General features: G+C 42.5%; 1 protein-coding gene across 3 annotated transcripts in view; it reads right to left on the bottom strand.

The window, feature by feature from the left end:
• Positions 1-15161, bottom strand: part of LOC101604841 (lysosomal Pro-X carboxypeptidase-like) — a 62832-nt gene that overhangs the window by 28781 nt on the left and 18890 nt on the right. For all 3 annotated transcript variants that reach the window (XM_045145944.1, XM_045145943.1, XM_045145945.1), the window contains exons 2-3: positions 12406-12546; positions 7938-8039 (exon numbers count right to left, since the gene is read on the bottom strand). In XM_045145944.1, coding sequence (XP_045001879.1) covers positions 7938-8033 — 96 coding nt within the window. In that variant the 5' untranslated portion in view covers positions 8034-8039; positions 12406-12546. The remainder of the gene's footprint in view (positions 1-7937; positions 8040-12405; positions 12547-15161) is intronic.

The following is a 15161-nucleotide window of genomic DNA, read 5'->3' as shown; positions in this document are numbered from 1 at the left end:
GAAAAAGATTATTTTTTATTTTACTTATAACAAACACTTTTCCTGAAAACGAATTTTTAATATATTTTATTTATTTGTTTGTTTATTTATTTAAGAGAGAGAAAGGGTGCACCAGGGCCTCCAGCCACTGCAAAGAACTCCAGATGCATGTGCACCCCTGTGCATCTGGCTTACTTGGGTCCTGGAGAGTTGAACCAGGACCTTTTGGCTTTGCAGGCAAATGCCATAACCACTGGGCAATCCCTCCAGCCCAAAATGAATTTTTGACACCTTTCAAAACAGTCAGCCTAAAGCAGGCATAATAATGAATGCCCATAGTCCCAGCACTCAGACAACTGAGGCAGGAAGATTGCAAATTACAGGCCAGCCTAGTATACATATATACAGTGAGACCCTGTATCCAAAAAAATAAAATAAAATAAAGCAAGATGGCGACTACCTAACTGTGCCACACCTCCCCAGGAAAGAAAGGCAAGGCATTAAGGGTTCACTGGGTCTTTTAGGGGAGAGAAATCTCTAATAGATTGCTAGTGGGAGGGCGCAGAGAAGAAAAATAAGAGAATCGTTGATTCCCTCACTCGCAGGTAGCCCACCAGTGCCCCAGAACCCCCAAACAGCCCCCATAGCCACACTCCCAGCCTCAGGATACTCCCACTCCTACTGTAGGGAAGGGGACCCAGGCCAGCATAGTTCCACTTGCCTCACTGCACAGGACCGGTTGCCCTGCTACCGCTGCCCACACATGACCGCAGGTAGGCTCTGCCTGCTGGCCCCCTGGATCTCAGGCTCCATCCATCCATCTGCCCGACACATTCATGCCACCCATCCCTCCCTGCCAGCTTAGCCTGCTCTGCCCATTTGCCCACTTACTGCTCCTGGCTGACCATCCATCTACGTGCTAGCTCAGGCCCATTCCACCTGCCCATGCCGGTTTAGGCTCAATCTGCCTATCCACCAGCACCAGCTCAAGCACAGTTCCCCTTCTGCCGCCAGCCGCCTGCTCATCTGCCTGCAGAAGGTGTCGCACTGTGCATGAGCTCAGGCTGCTTTGGCATCCTGTTAGCTCAGGACCACTCTGCCCATCTGCTTGCCCACCTGCTAGCTCAGGCCAGCTCCCCCAAGAGGCACCACTTCCACTACCCATCGAGACCACAATCCTACTCTCCCTGCCAATACACTGTGATGGGCAGACCACAGCGCAAAAGAAATAACATGAAAAATCAAATACAAGTAAATACAGTAAGATCACCCAGTCCTACAACGAATGTCTCTAATCAAAACAGAGAAGAGATATTAGGATCAGAACACCAAATTAAGCTATGCGTAATGCAACCCTGACCAAGATACTGGTAGAACTTGCAGAAAAGCAACAAAGGACCAATAATCATGTGGATGCTACCATCACTAGACTAGACCTATTAGATAAGAAAATGGAAAGACTCCAGTTAAGAGATATGAAGGAGATTGAACAAAAAGAGGATGTTAAAAATCAGCTGGCAATGCTCAATGAAGACATAAAGAAATGCAAGGATGAATTCCAAGAAGCATCAAGAAAATCAGAAAATGATGTGAAAAGGGAGCTTGACAGAGGGATGGAAACTATACATAGAAAAGTAGTGGAAAATGCAAACCTAATTGAACGAGCCCAAAACTCTTTAGAAGCTCTCAAGAATAGAGTCAGCCATGTGGAGGATAGAAACTCCAATCTGGAAAATAAGATAAAAGACACAGTCCAAGAGTTCAAAAGTTTCAATAAGTTCAAAAATTTCTATGAACAGAACATGCGGAAGTTGTGGGATACCCTTAAACATCCTAACATATGGATCATGGGAATACCAGAAGGGGAAGAAATTCAGATCAAATGCATGGAGAACTTATTTAACAAAATAATCAAAGAAAACTTTCCCACTCTCTCAAAAGAAAGGCCCATCAAGATACAAGAAGCTAACAGAACTCCAAACAGATTGGACCAAAGCAGAAACTCTTCAAGACATATTGTCATTAAGACTCTAAACATTGACACCAAAGAGAAAATACTAAAAGCTGCTAGGGAAAAACAGCACACCACTTTTAAAGGTAACCCCATCAGAATTACTTCAGACTTCTCAGTGGAAACCCTGAAATCCAGAAGGGCCTGAAATAGAACACTGCAAAGTCTAAGAACTGATGGCTTCCAACCCAAACTATTTTACCCAGTGAAAGTATCTCTCATAATAGATGGTGAAAGAAAAACTTTCCATGACAAAACTCAACTTTACAACTATATGAACAAAAAACCAAACCTAGAGAGAGTATTTTAGGAAATTCTCCATACAGAAGAATCAAATAATCAACCTCAAATGCCTACAAGAAGCAGATCACAATAACCAAACTCAGAGAAGGCATAAAAAACTTCAAAGTCCATGAAAACACCAAACTACATATACCATCAAAATATGGCAGTATCAAATCAAACCTCATAGTCATTACCCTAAATATTAACGGCCTTAATTCACCCATCATAGACACAAGCTAACAGGATGGATCAGAAAATTAGATACCTCAATCTGTTGTCTTCAAGAAACCCACCTCACCACTAACAACAGACACCTCCTCAGGGTAAAAGGGTGGAAAACAATATTCCAAGAAAATGGGAATAAGAAACAAAAAGTCATAACTATATTAATATTGGATAAAATATACTTCAAACCAAAAGTAATCAAAAAAGACAAAGAAGGCCACTTACTAATTATCAAGGAAATGATCCATCAAGAGGATATCACAATCATAAATCTTGATGCACCAAACACAGGGGCACCACAGTTCATAAAACAAAACCTACTTGACAATAAAATAGAAATAACCACCAACACCATCATAGTTGGGGACTTCAATACACCATTATCAGTAATAGACCAATCATCCAAACAGAAACTCAACAGGGAAGTAAGAAAGCTCAACAAAACCATAGATCACTTAGACCTAATGGACATCTACAGAACATTGCATCCCAAATCCACAGACTACACATTCTTCTCAGCAGCCCATGGAACATTCTCTAAGATAGACCATATACTGGGTCACAAAGCCTGCCTCTATATATTTAGGAAGACTGACATAATTCCCTGCATGATATCAGATTGCAATGCTATATATTGCTAGAAATTAACAACAAAAGACCCACCAAGAATCCCATCAGCTCCTGGAAACTGAACAGCACACTTTGAAACAGTAAATGGGTAGTTGACAAAATAAAAAATAAAATTGTAAAATTTCTAGAAATGAATGATGATGAGAACACATCATACCAAATCTTATGGGACACAATGAAGGCAGTCTTCAGGGGAAAATTCCTAGCACTAAATGCCTTCATAACAAAGACAGAGAGGTCCCAAATCAATAACCTAACCATCCACCTAGAGGCACTGAAAAGCAAGAAGAATCCAACCCAAAAAGTTCCAGACAGAAAAGAAATAAAGATCAGAGCAAAAAATAATGAATTGGAAACTAAGAAAATTGACAAAACAAAGATCTGGTTTTTTGAAAAAAAATAAACAAGATTGACAAACCCCTGGCCAATTTGATAAAGCAAAAAAAAAAAAAAAAAAAAAAACGAGACACTTCAAATTAACAAAATTTGAAATGAAAAAAGGAGAGATCCCAACAGACATAAGTGAAATTGGAAGAATCATCAGGACTTATTTCAAAAACCTCTACTCCACAAAACTAGATAATATGGAGGAAATGGATAAATTCCTGGACACATACCATCTACCAAAGCTAAACTTAGAGCAGATTAATCTCCTAAACAAACCTATTATGCTCACTGAGATTGAAAAAGTAATAAAACACCTCCCCAAAAAGAAGAGTCCAGGACCAGATGGCTTCTCAGCTGAATTCTATTAAACCTTCATGGAAGAACTCAAACCAATCTTTCTCAAACTGTGCCACACAATTGGAGAACAGAGAAATCTCCCCAACTCCTTCTATAAAGCTAATATCACCCTAATTCCAAAACCAGGCAGAGAGGCTACAAGAAAAGAAAATTACCAGCCTATTTCCCTGATGAACTTAGATGCAAAGATCCTGAACAAAATCCTCGCAAACCGAATCCAACAACACATCAAAAGCATTATCCACCTTGATCAAGTGGGATTCATCCCAGGAACACAGGGGTGCTTCAACATATGGAAATCTGTCAATGTAATACACCATATAAACAAGGCTAAACACAAAAACCATATGATCATTTCAATAGATGCAGAAAAGGCCTTTGACAAGATACAACATCACTTCATGATCAAAATGTTAGAGAGAATTGGCATAGCTAGTTCATATCTTAACATAATAAAGGCTATATACAAAGCTCCTAAAACTGAAATAATACTTAATGGAGAAAGACTAGAGGAGATCAGGGACAAGACAGGGTTCTCCCCTCTCACCTCTGCTCTCCAATATAGTACTGGAAGCCCCACCTCAAGCAAGAAGACAGGAGAAAGAAATAAAAGGGATACAATTTGGAAAGGAAGAAGTTAAGTTAGTTGCCACATAGAGGGCATGGTCCATGGAGCCCTCTGCCCTTCCTCCCTCTGCCTTTCCCCCATCCCCTACCTCTTCCCCCTCCCCTGACTCTCCCTTTCCCAACTCTGGAATTTGCTTATGACACCCCCTTTGGGGCATCGCTGCTGCCCAGACAGGGACCACAGAAATATGTAGCAACCCCTGGCCAGGGGTACGAGTGAGTCCTCCGCAATCTGCTCAGCTAGTGTACAGTAGTGTAGCAGGGACAAGTGCTGCTGCTCCAGAGTCCCACCAGCAAGGCACCATTGTAATAAGGGGCTGAAGAGATTCTGGACCAACAACAGCAGCTCTTGTATCACCCAACAGTCCAAGGCAGCTCACACACACCCACACACATACACAAAGTGAGTTCCTTACAGGAAAATACTAAGTAACAATGCACATGGAAACTTACTATAGTCAGAATCACGAGGGTAGAACAGAGCGGATCAACTGAGAGAAAAGTGTCCTAGGGTCTCAGGTGTAGCACCTGACCAAGGCCAAGGCTTCTTACAAGAAAAGGAAAAGTTAACGGAAGCTAAAGCAGCCAACTGACTTCATAAAGCTTATTTGTTTTCATTTTACTGATTATATCTTGTTGAAAACACATTGTCATTTTTGAAATATTGAATTCTCTTTTGTGGGCAACCACAGAGTAAGGCTGGCTTGACTGAGGCCAGTCTGGCCAACTGAGCTAAAAATGAACAAGTGCTGTGGGTGCAGCTCAGTGGTACAGCCCTAGCACTTGTGAGGTTCCAGGTTCATCCTCACCAGCACCACAAAAACTAATACTAGAAAGATAATATGGCTCTGAAGGCCTCGAAGTGAAGCTAGGGATGTTGTTCAGCGGCAGAGAGCTTAGCATGCATGTGACCCTGAGTTTGAGCTTCAGTACCAAAAAGAAAAAAAGAAGGAAAAAAAAACCCTCAGTCTACCCAACTGTATATGCATAATATATATATAATATTGTTATAATATTATAGATGTTATATATATTCAAGTTAAACCTATGTCACAGTGAGGCATATAAGCAGCAAATGTTGTAAACTTTTTCCAAGTGTGTGGTACTGAGGCAGATCCGTGGGACCACCACCTTTCCCTGGACACTGGATGGATAGTAAAGCGTTATAACATTCTGTTAAAATCACTGTTACTATACCCAAGCAAAGACATTGTGGATGGTGTGACTTGACTCCCTAATTAGCAGCTACTGCACTGTTCCACTGAGCTGCCTTGAGCAAAAGGGCTATTGGCCTAACAGTCAGCCAGACTACTATTGCCACCTGCCTTAACACTCCAGCACAGTGACACTTTGGGACAACGTGACAAAAGGATATACCTGATTGCCCTCATTCCTAAAGGCCTAGCCCCAACCTGCCTGCCTGAGTACTCTGTACCCTATTTTTTTGTTGTTTTTTTTTTTGTTTTTCGAGGTAGGGTCTCACTCTTGCCCAGGCTGACTTGGAACTCACTATGTAGTCTCGAACTCACCGCGATTCTCCTACCTCTGCCTCCTGAGTGCTGGGATTAAAGGCGCGTGCCACCAGGCCAGGCTTTTGTACCCTATTTTTGCAATCACAAGCCTCAATTAACTATGCCCACCTTGGCTGGGGGAAGTTCACTTCCCGTAGTGTAGGAATTACTCACAGTAGTAGCAAGGTAGTGGTTGGCCCAAGCATCCCTTCTTGGGCTATATAAGCGGGCTGCTCAGCTCACTCAGCTCATGAGCAGGGAGACATTCTCCTCACTACCTTCCCTGGTGTTGCTGAGTTCTAGGGCAGCACGGCTTGCCATGAGCACCCGGGTGCCAGCTTCACAACACAAAGCACTGGCAACTGCTGCTTAACAGCTGGCGTGGCTGCCCGCAGAGGCTTCGTCTGCCCGCTGGAGTCACCCACAAACCCAAATTCCTGATGCATCAAGGTGAATGCTACCGGTGTAGTGTTCAGTTCACGGATCCTGTCGAGGCCTCCTGGCCAGTGCACCTGAGTGAGCCAGGCTGCCTGACGCCCAGATCCTCGGTGGCCTCTGAGTGCCCCGCCGCCTGCACTGCTCTCCTGTGTCCAGAATGCTGTCCTGACAGAAGCATGACTCTGAGTCATCCTGGCGGCAGACCTGGATCACCGAAGCAGCAGCTGAGCAGTTCAAGTACAGCCAGGGCAGGAAGGAGGGAAGAAGAAACATAAAGGACAGAAGAGCAGAATATTAAAAAAAGGCTTAAGGAAGAGTGCCTGCAGGCCCTCGTCACCAGAAGAACTCCAGAGGCTATTCAGTCTTCGAGGCCAAGAGTCTCAGCCCCCAAGCTGACAGCTGCTACACTGGCTGTGGCCAAGATCCGAGGGCCCGATACCCATGGCTGCATGGGGACAGCAACACTGGTAGGACTAGGGCCCCACAGGAACCCTAATATTGGAATGTGCCACTTGCCACTGTCTCTGCCTGCCTCCTACACAACTCACTGCTCTCGGACACCAAGGAAAAACAAATGCTGGCAGATGCAGCATTTGAAGAGCTTCCTGCCTACCTGAACTTTTTTAACCAGGTTGAGCACAAGAACCACCAGCCAGCTGATTGGTGACATAGTACACACTTGTAACCTCAGTACTTAAGAAGCTGGGGTTAGGGAATTGTGAAAGCAATGCTAGAAGGGTCTACATAGTGAACCCCTGTTTGAAGAAGAAGAGGAAGAGGTATAAAAAGAGGAGGAGGTCAAAACAGAGCTGGTGATATAGCTCAGTTGGTAGAGCGCTTGCCTAGCATACATGAACTCCTGAGTTCCATCACCAGGACCACCTCAAAGTGGGACTGTGGCACATGCCTGTAATCCCAGCACTCAAGAAGTGGAGGCAAGAGGGTCAGAAGTTCAAGGTCAGTGCTGGAGGGATGGCTTAGCGGTTAAGATGTTTGCCTGCAAAGCCAAAGGACCCAGGTTCCATTCCCCAGGACCCATGTTAGCCAGATGCACAAGAGGGTACATGCATCTGCAGTTGGTTTGCAGTGGCTGAAGTCACTGGCATGCCCATTATCTGTCTGTCTCTCTCTGTGTCAAATAAATAAATAATAAAATATTTTTTTAAAAAGAAGAAGTTCAAGGTCATTGTCCACTGGGAAGGAAATAAGGGAGGGAAGAAGGAAAGAAAGCACCCTTAACCTTCAAAGAAAAACATGGGGCTGACAGTGATTAAAGGTGCTTGCTTTGCAAGGCCTGATAGCCCACATCTGATTGCTCAGTACCCACATAAAGCCAGATGCACAAAGTGGCACATGCACCTGGAGTTCGTTTGCTGCAGCAGGAGACCCTGGCTTGCCCATTAATTCTCTCTCTTTCTTTCTCTGTCTCTCAAATAAATAAACATTTTTAAAAGAGAGAGAGAGAAAAAACAAACAACCTTACTTACCTTGAGTGAGTCCTCACCAAAGGGTAGAGACTCTCCATAGTATCGATGCTCAGCAAACACCAGCATAGCTTTCATCTCCTCAGCCACATCCCACATGAACCCCTAAAAAGAGTTTATAAATTCACAAGTGAAATCGGAATGTGAAAAATCATCACTAAAACCAGATGTTAAACCAGATCAGAAAGACCTCTCTGAGAAGTTATATAAATGTATGTTTGCTCCATACATATATACCTGATGCTTCATTGTAGAACAGCAGACTCACGCTATGTTAGAGTGAAACAATTGAAAACTGGCCCTGCATCCAGGTGTGTGGTGGTGACACTTATTTTGGCAGTAGGGAGACGCTCATCAGGATTTCCAGCACAAGGCCAGACTTGTATAGACAATAAACCATGATAATTCCCTCCCATGCCCCCCATTCCCTCTCCCAAATCCACTCTTCATTGAATCCCATCTTTTTTCTAATTAATCTCTCTTCTATTTTGATGTCACCTCTTTTTTTTTTTTTTTTTTTTTTTTTTTTTGCTCTTGTATTATGAACGTCTTGTGTAAATAGTGTCAGGCACTGTGAAATTATGAATATCAAGGCTATTTTGGGGAAGTTTTTAATTCCATGCTTCAGTTTCCTCATCCGCTAAATGAGTGTAGTAAAATTCTCCAGTTGTGAAGATTACAGAAGAGTAAGGGCCTTGCAGGTATATAGCGTTACCACATTACTTAGATCTCTTTTGAAAAGAGATTAATATAAAAAAAAACTTCTTGAAATAGATGCAGGCAGATAGTCACTTCTACCTCGGGCATCAGGTCTGTTCAGTTGCTTCCTGTCACAGCCCAGGGTCAGCTCCTTGACGTTATTGCAAAGGATGGATTTTACTCTTAGGACACTCACAGTCTGCGGGCTAAGAGGTAGATGTAAGCACATTTTGCAGCAGGCAGTAGAGACTGCTGCTGTAGCACACTGGCGTTGAGGGAGGAGATCTGTTCCTCCAGGGTGAGCCAGGTAGGGGAAGGTGTGCTTGAGCTGGGAGAAATTGGGCCTGCAGACATATCACAGGCATGGCTCTTGAAGACACCCCAGGTGGTTGCCAGGTTAAATTCTCATTGTCACTTGCATGCATGTCTTTTTTTAATTATTTGTTTATTTACAAAGGAGTGAGCAAGAGTGAATGGGTGTGTCTGGGTGAACTCCAGCTGCATGAGACACTTTGTGCATCTGGCTTTACATGGGTACTGGGGAATCAAATCCAGGTTGTCAGGCTTTGCAAGCAAGTGCCTTGAACCACTGGGTCATCTCTCCAGCCCCAAGACCTATTTTATTATTATTATTTTAAAATATTTTTATATTTATTTGTTAGAGAGATAGAGAGTGAGAGGAAAAAGGCAGATAGAGAATGGGCATACCAGGGTCTCTAGATACTGCAAATGAACTCCAGGTGCATGACTACCATGTACATTGGCTTTCATGGGTTCTGGGGGTTGAACTTAGGTCCTTAGGCTTCACAGGCAAGTGCCTTAACTGCTAAGGCATCTCTTCAGCCCTCTGAGGCCTATTTTTAGCCTTTTTTTTTTTTTTTTTGAGACAAGTTTGCCTTTCTCCAGCTTAGGCTGGTGTGGAAGTCACTGTGTGGCACAGGCTTAAAAAAAAAAAAAAACAAGCATCATGGAAATTGCTTATAACCCAATGATGAGGAGGCAGAGGTAGGTGGATCCCTAGGACTAGCTAGTCTAACAAAATTAGTGAGCTCTAGGTTCATGTTATACCCTGTCTCAAAAAAAAAAAAAAAAAAATGGGGGCTGGAGAGATGGCTTAGCAGTTAAGGTGCATGCCTGTGCAGACAAAGGACCCAAGTTCAATTCTATAGGCCCCATGCTAGGCAGATGCACAAGAGGTACATGCATCTGGAGTTCGTTTGCAGTGGCTAGAAGACCTGGCATGCCCATTCTCACTCACTCTCTGTCTCTAATAAATAAATAAAAATAAATCTTAAAAAAAATGGACCCTGAGCCTTGAAGGATGTGACAGAGATGTCTCACTTAATGCTGAACACTCTCTGGTCACTTCTCAGCACTGTGGTGAGTTTTAAGTCACCCTACTGGTCACTGCCATCTGAAAAGAGAAAAAAAAAGAAGGTCTGGCTGGAGAGATGGCTTAGCAGTTAAGGTATTTGCCTGCAATGCCAAAGGACCCAGGTTCAATTCCCCAGGGCCCACGTAAGCCCGAGGCATATGGTGGCGCTTCCGTCTGGAGTTTGCTTGCAGCAGCTGAGGGCCTTGGCACATCCATTCTCTCTATCTGCCTCTTCCCCTCTCTCTCTCTCTCTCTCTCTCTCTCTCTTTCTCTCAAACAAGTGCCAATACACCCAGCTAAATAAAATAAATTTTTAAAAAAATTTTAAAAGCTGGAGCTCAACTGAGGAAGATACCCAATGTTGACTTCTGCCCCCCCACACATATAACATATGTACATACAAACATGCATGTACATATATACCTGTACACATGCACACATATCACACAAAAAATACTGTGACAGAAAATATAGTCAGGAAAGTATGTTAATGGGCTGTGCTATTTTAACACAAATGTAAGAAAAATGGCAGAACAGGAAACTAAACAAAAGTACAGCTACAATTTCACTCTGCCCTTCCTATTTCACAACTTGTAATTTTTTTTTTTTTTTTTTTTTTTTGCTTATTTCTAGTTTTGCTTTGGTTTCATTAATTTCTTCACTTAAAAAAAAATACTTGCCAGGCATGGTGGTGCACACCTTTAATCCCAGCACTCGGGAGGCAGAGATAAGAGGATCGCCGTGAGTTTGAGGCCACCCTGAGACGACATAGTTAATTCCAGGTCAACCTGGACCAGAGTGAGACCCTACCTTGAGAAACCACTTACTGAACCTAGCACTTGGGAAGCAGAGGTAGGAAGACTGCCTTGAGTTCAAGGCCAGCCTGAGACTACATAGTGAATTCCAGGTCATCCTAGAGTAGAACAAGACCCTGCCTTGGAAAAAAAAAAAAGAAAGAAGAAAAAGAAAGAAAGAAAACTTACTGAGCACTTGCTGCCTGACTAGTACAGTCCTGAATTCCAAAAATATACTACTGAATAAACATGAAAAATTCCTGCCCTTATACTTACTTTGTAAAGGCCATAGACAGGACAAACCACATGCAATCATTCCTACACCCACTTCCCTCGTATTCTTCTATGATGCTAGAAATAAATCAAAATTTAAAAAGGAACTTTAGGGGCTGGAGAGATGGCTTAGCGGTTAAGCGCTTGCCTGTGAAGCCTAAGGACCCCGGTTCGAGGCTCGGTTCCCCAGGTCCCACGTTAGCCAGATGCACAAGGGGGCGCACGCGTCTGGAGTTCGTTTGCAGAGGCTGGAAGCCCTGGCGCGCCCATTCTCTCTCTCTCCCTCTATCTGTCTTTCTCTCTGTGTCTGTCACTCTCAAATAAATAAATAAATTTAAAAAAAAATAAATAAATAAAATAAAATAAAATAAAAAGGAACTTTAAAATTTAATTTTGGGGGTTGCAGAGATGGCTTAGCAGTTAAGTGCTTGCCTGTGAAATCTAAGGACCCCAGTTCGAGGCTCGATTCCCCAGGACCCTGGTAAGCCAGATGCACAAGGTGGCGCGTGCATCTGGAGTTCGTTTGCAGTGGCTGGAAGCCCTGGCGCGCCCATTCTCCCTCTCTCCCCCTCTCTCTCTCCCTCTCTCTCGTTCTCTCTCTACCTCTCTCTCCTTCTTTCTCTCTCTGTCACTCTCAAATAAATAAATAAAAATAAACAAAAATAATTTAATTTTCAAAACAGTATTTCATTCTTTTCATTTCTATTTAAGTTAAGCTGAGCACACGGGCCTTGTGACTACATACAGTTATTCTTTTGCAATCTATCTACATATTGTTGCTACATTTCCATTATTAATGAGCTTACCTTTTCTTAAAATAACTTTACAATTTAACATCAAATGCTAGGCTGGGCCTGCTACCCCAGCTATTCAGGAGGTTGATACAGAAGGATTTCAAGTTTAAGTATGACCTAGACTACAAAGTGTGTTCAAGAACAGCCTTAAACTCACTTTCAAAATAAAAAATAAAAAGAAGCCAGGAGTGGTAGTGTACTCCTTTAATCCCAGCACTTGGGAAGCAGAGGAAGGAGGATCACTGTGAGTTCGAGGCCAGCATGAGACTACATAGTGAATTCCAGGTCAGACTGGGCTAGAGCCAGACCCCACCTCAAAAACATAAAAATAAATAAATTTTGAAAAGGTGTCTGTGGTACAGCACTTACTAGCATATATAAGACCCTAGGTTCAATTTCCAATACTGCAAAAAAAAAAAAACATAGTTAATTATTTTAATTAAAGTTTAGTCATCTATACTGTAAACATTTCCCTCAATTTATTATAATATAAAGTAAGTTGTTTTAGCGGAAGAATCTCACAAATGAGCACATACCGTATTATTGCAAAACCAGATTATGTCCCCTTCATTACCAGTGTAGAAAAGTATTGAGCCTCCGTTTTCCTTCCAGTGTTTATCAGCTATTAGGAACCGCTGTTTAAAAGTTTGCGCGTTAGAAAATCCAAAATGATCAACCTGTGATAAGAACAAAACAAACAGGACATATTTCAAATGAAAGTAATTTCATAAGATCAGCAGAGCAATTCATTCTTCCATTAAAATCAATCTGTGCTATAATAACAATTAAAACAATTTGCTGAAGCCAGGCGTGGTGGAGCACACCTTGAATCCCAGCACTCAGGAGGCAAAGGTAGGAGGATGGCCAAGAGTTCGAGGCCAGCCTGAGACTACATAGTGAATTCCAGGTCAGCCTGAGCTCAAGCGAGACCCTACCTCCAAAAACAAAAACAAAAACAAAAACAAAAACAAAAACAAAAACAAAAACAAAAACAAAACAAAAAAAAAAAAAAAAAAAAAAAAACAATTGCTGGATTCTCTGGCTCCTTCTCATCAGGGACATCAACTCCAGCTGCAGAGCCGAGTTTTGTATAATGGTCAGGCACACGGGGGGACAGTGCGCCCTCTGCTGTTCAGAACTGATTCCCACAGGCTACTTAGCATAGCCTCCTCAGTAGAGGTTTTATAAATATGAAAAGACTATAGAACCATTGGATTTGTGTCGGCCAACTAAGGAATTGAGCTCAAATTGATCAACAGACTTGGTCAAGGTTAATGCAGAGATGTGACTAAATTATTTCTGTAATTTGGCTTACTGAAACAACAAAAGTAAATAACAGTGCTTTAAAGAGACCAAGCATGACCTCAAACAGGAAACACTTGGTCATGCACACAGTTCTTTCTAAAATATAACACAATGGCATGCCTATTCTCTATCTGCCTCTCTCTCTCTCTCTCTCTCATAAATAAATAAATAAATAAACAAATAAAATATAGCCCAAGATACTCAAAAGAAGCTTCCTCCCTTCACTGTGTAGAGGGGAAATAGATCTGTGAGAAAGAGTGGGCAAGAGGGATCATCCTTTAAGTAAAGTTTCTTGTGGTCAAAGAAAATATATCATGGATCCTTAAATTGTTAAAGAATAAATGCGCACATCCGCAAAAGCTGATAATAGCACCAAATCTACTAAGCATGCTTTTGGTGCCAACTTGGGGACAGTGAGAGCAGAAGAGCACCTGCTGCATGCTGGCATTGTGTGTGACTTTACCGGACCCACCAGCTGTTCCCATCAGCTAGAGCAGTTTCACAACACCAGCTCAAGTTTGGCCAGACAGGCCAAATGACCAAATAAGTGCAATAGTGGCATGTCTGTTCTGGGGGAAACCAGCTGCTCTCTAACTGGACTGGAGGCCTGCTCTATGGGAAGGAATACATGCTTAGCACTGAAAACCTAAACAAAAGTCTATGGCAGGGGGCTGGAGAGATGGCTTAGTGGTCAGGCGCTTGCCTGAGAAGCCTAAGGACCCCAGTTCGAGGTTCCATTCGCCAGGATCCACATAAGCCAGATGCATAAGGTGGTACATGCTTCTGGAGTTTGTTTGCAGTGGCTGGAGATCCTGGAACGCCTATTCTTTCTCCCTCCCTCCCTCCCTCTCTCTCTCTCTCTCTCTCTCTCTCCTTTCTCTGTTGCTCTCAAATAAATAAAACTAAGCTTTTTTTTTTAAAGTCTATGGCAGGGGAGGTTATGAGCATTAGGGGTATAAAGCCTGCTCTTGTCTGGATAAATGTATGTTATTCTCACCACACTTCCCTGAAAGCAATACACATAATGTTTATATTCATATATTAATGCTACTCTCACTTTTGGCTAGAGAAGCTTATGCTTTCAGATGGTGATGACCACTGGGATGACCCAGAAGGCAACATAGTGCTAAGAAGAAGGAACAGAGGAGTACCCAGCACTGAAACATGTCCATCACATCCTCCAAGGCTCAGGGTTCATTGTGGAAGAGGTAGTGGAAAGAATGTGAGAGCCAAAACAAGGTCACCACTCTTTATAATGCAACTGTCCAGACAGAATTTGGCCTCAATATCCATGACTTCGCAGTACCTAGCAACACCTTCGACAAAACCCTCATAATAGGAGAAAAAGACGATGACATCAAAATAAAAGAGAGACTAATGGAGAGAGGGAGGGGATATGATGGAGAGCAGAGCTGGAAAGTGGGGGAGGGGAGGGAAATATCATGGTTTATTGTTTGTAAGTATAAAAGTTGCAAATTAAAACATTTTTTAAATAGCTACCACGGTGTCCTTGTGTAAGACAGATACTGAACTGTATTAGTAAATATAAAATGAATATAGTTTAAAATCAGAAGTCCCCTAGTGTTCCTGAAGATGAGAGCCTCTTTTAATATTGAATATTTCATAAATATATTGTATTTTAGTAACCAGTACTTGAGAAAATACGATATTATAAATTCAGGTGTAGCATAGATAAGACGATTACATTTGAGAACATAGTGTCTGTCTGGCAGGAAAACTGATTCAACCACTCTCTCCAGTAACTCCAGTGCTCAGTAACCTCCCTTTAGCCAGAGGCTAGAAGGTCTCAGAGAATTCATCACATTCTAGGTTGCCAAAATGGCATGAAAGCAATATGTTCTCTTTTCTGCTGCTTATACAGAGATGGAGACATCCTATCCTTGGCTACCTAAAACATTCCAGGAGACCCAGCCTTAACATGTTTCCTCACACAGCAGTTAACAGTTTATCAAAAGAAGATGCGGGC

The sequence above is a fragment of the Jaculus jaculus genome, chromosome 3, assembly GCF_020740685.1.
Source record: "Jaculus jaculus isolate mJacJac1 chromosome 3, mJacJac1.mat.Y.cur, whole genome shotgun sequence".
Taxonomy (NCBI): Eukaryota; Metazoa; Chordata; class Mammalia; order Rodentia; family Dipodidae; genus Jaculus; species Jaculus jaculus.
Note: the sequence above shows the minus strand (reverse complement) of the source record. Positions and strands in the feature narration are given on the sequence as shown.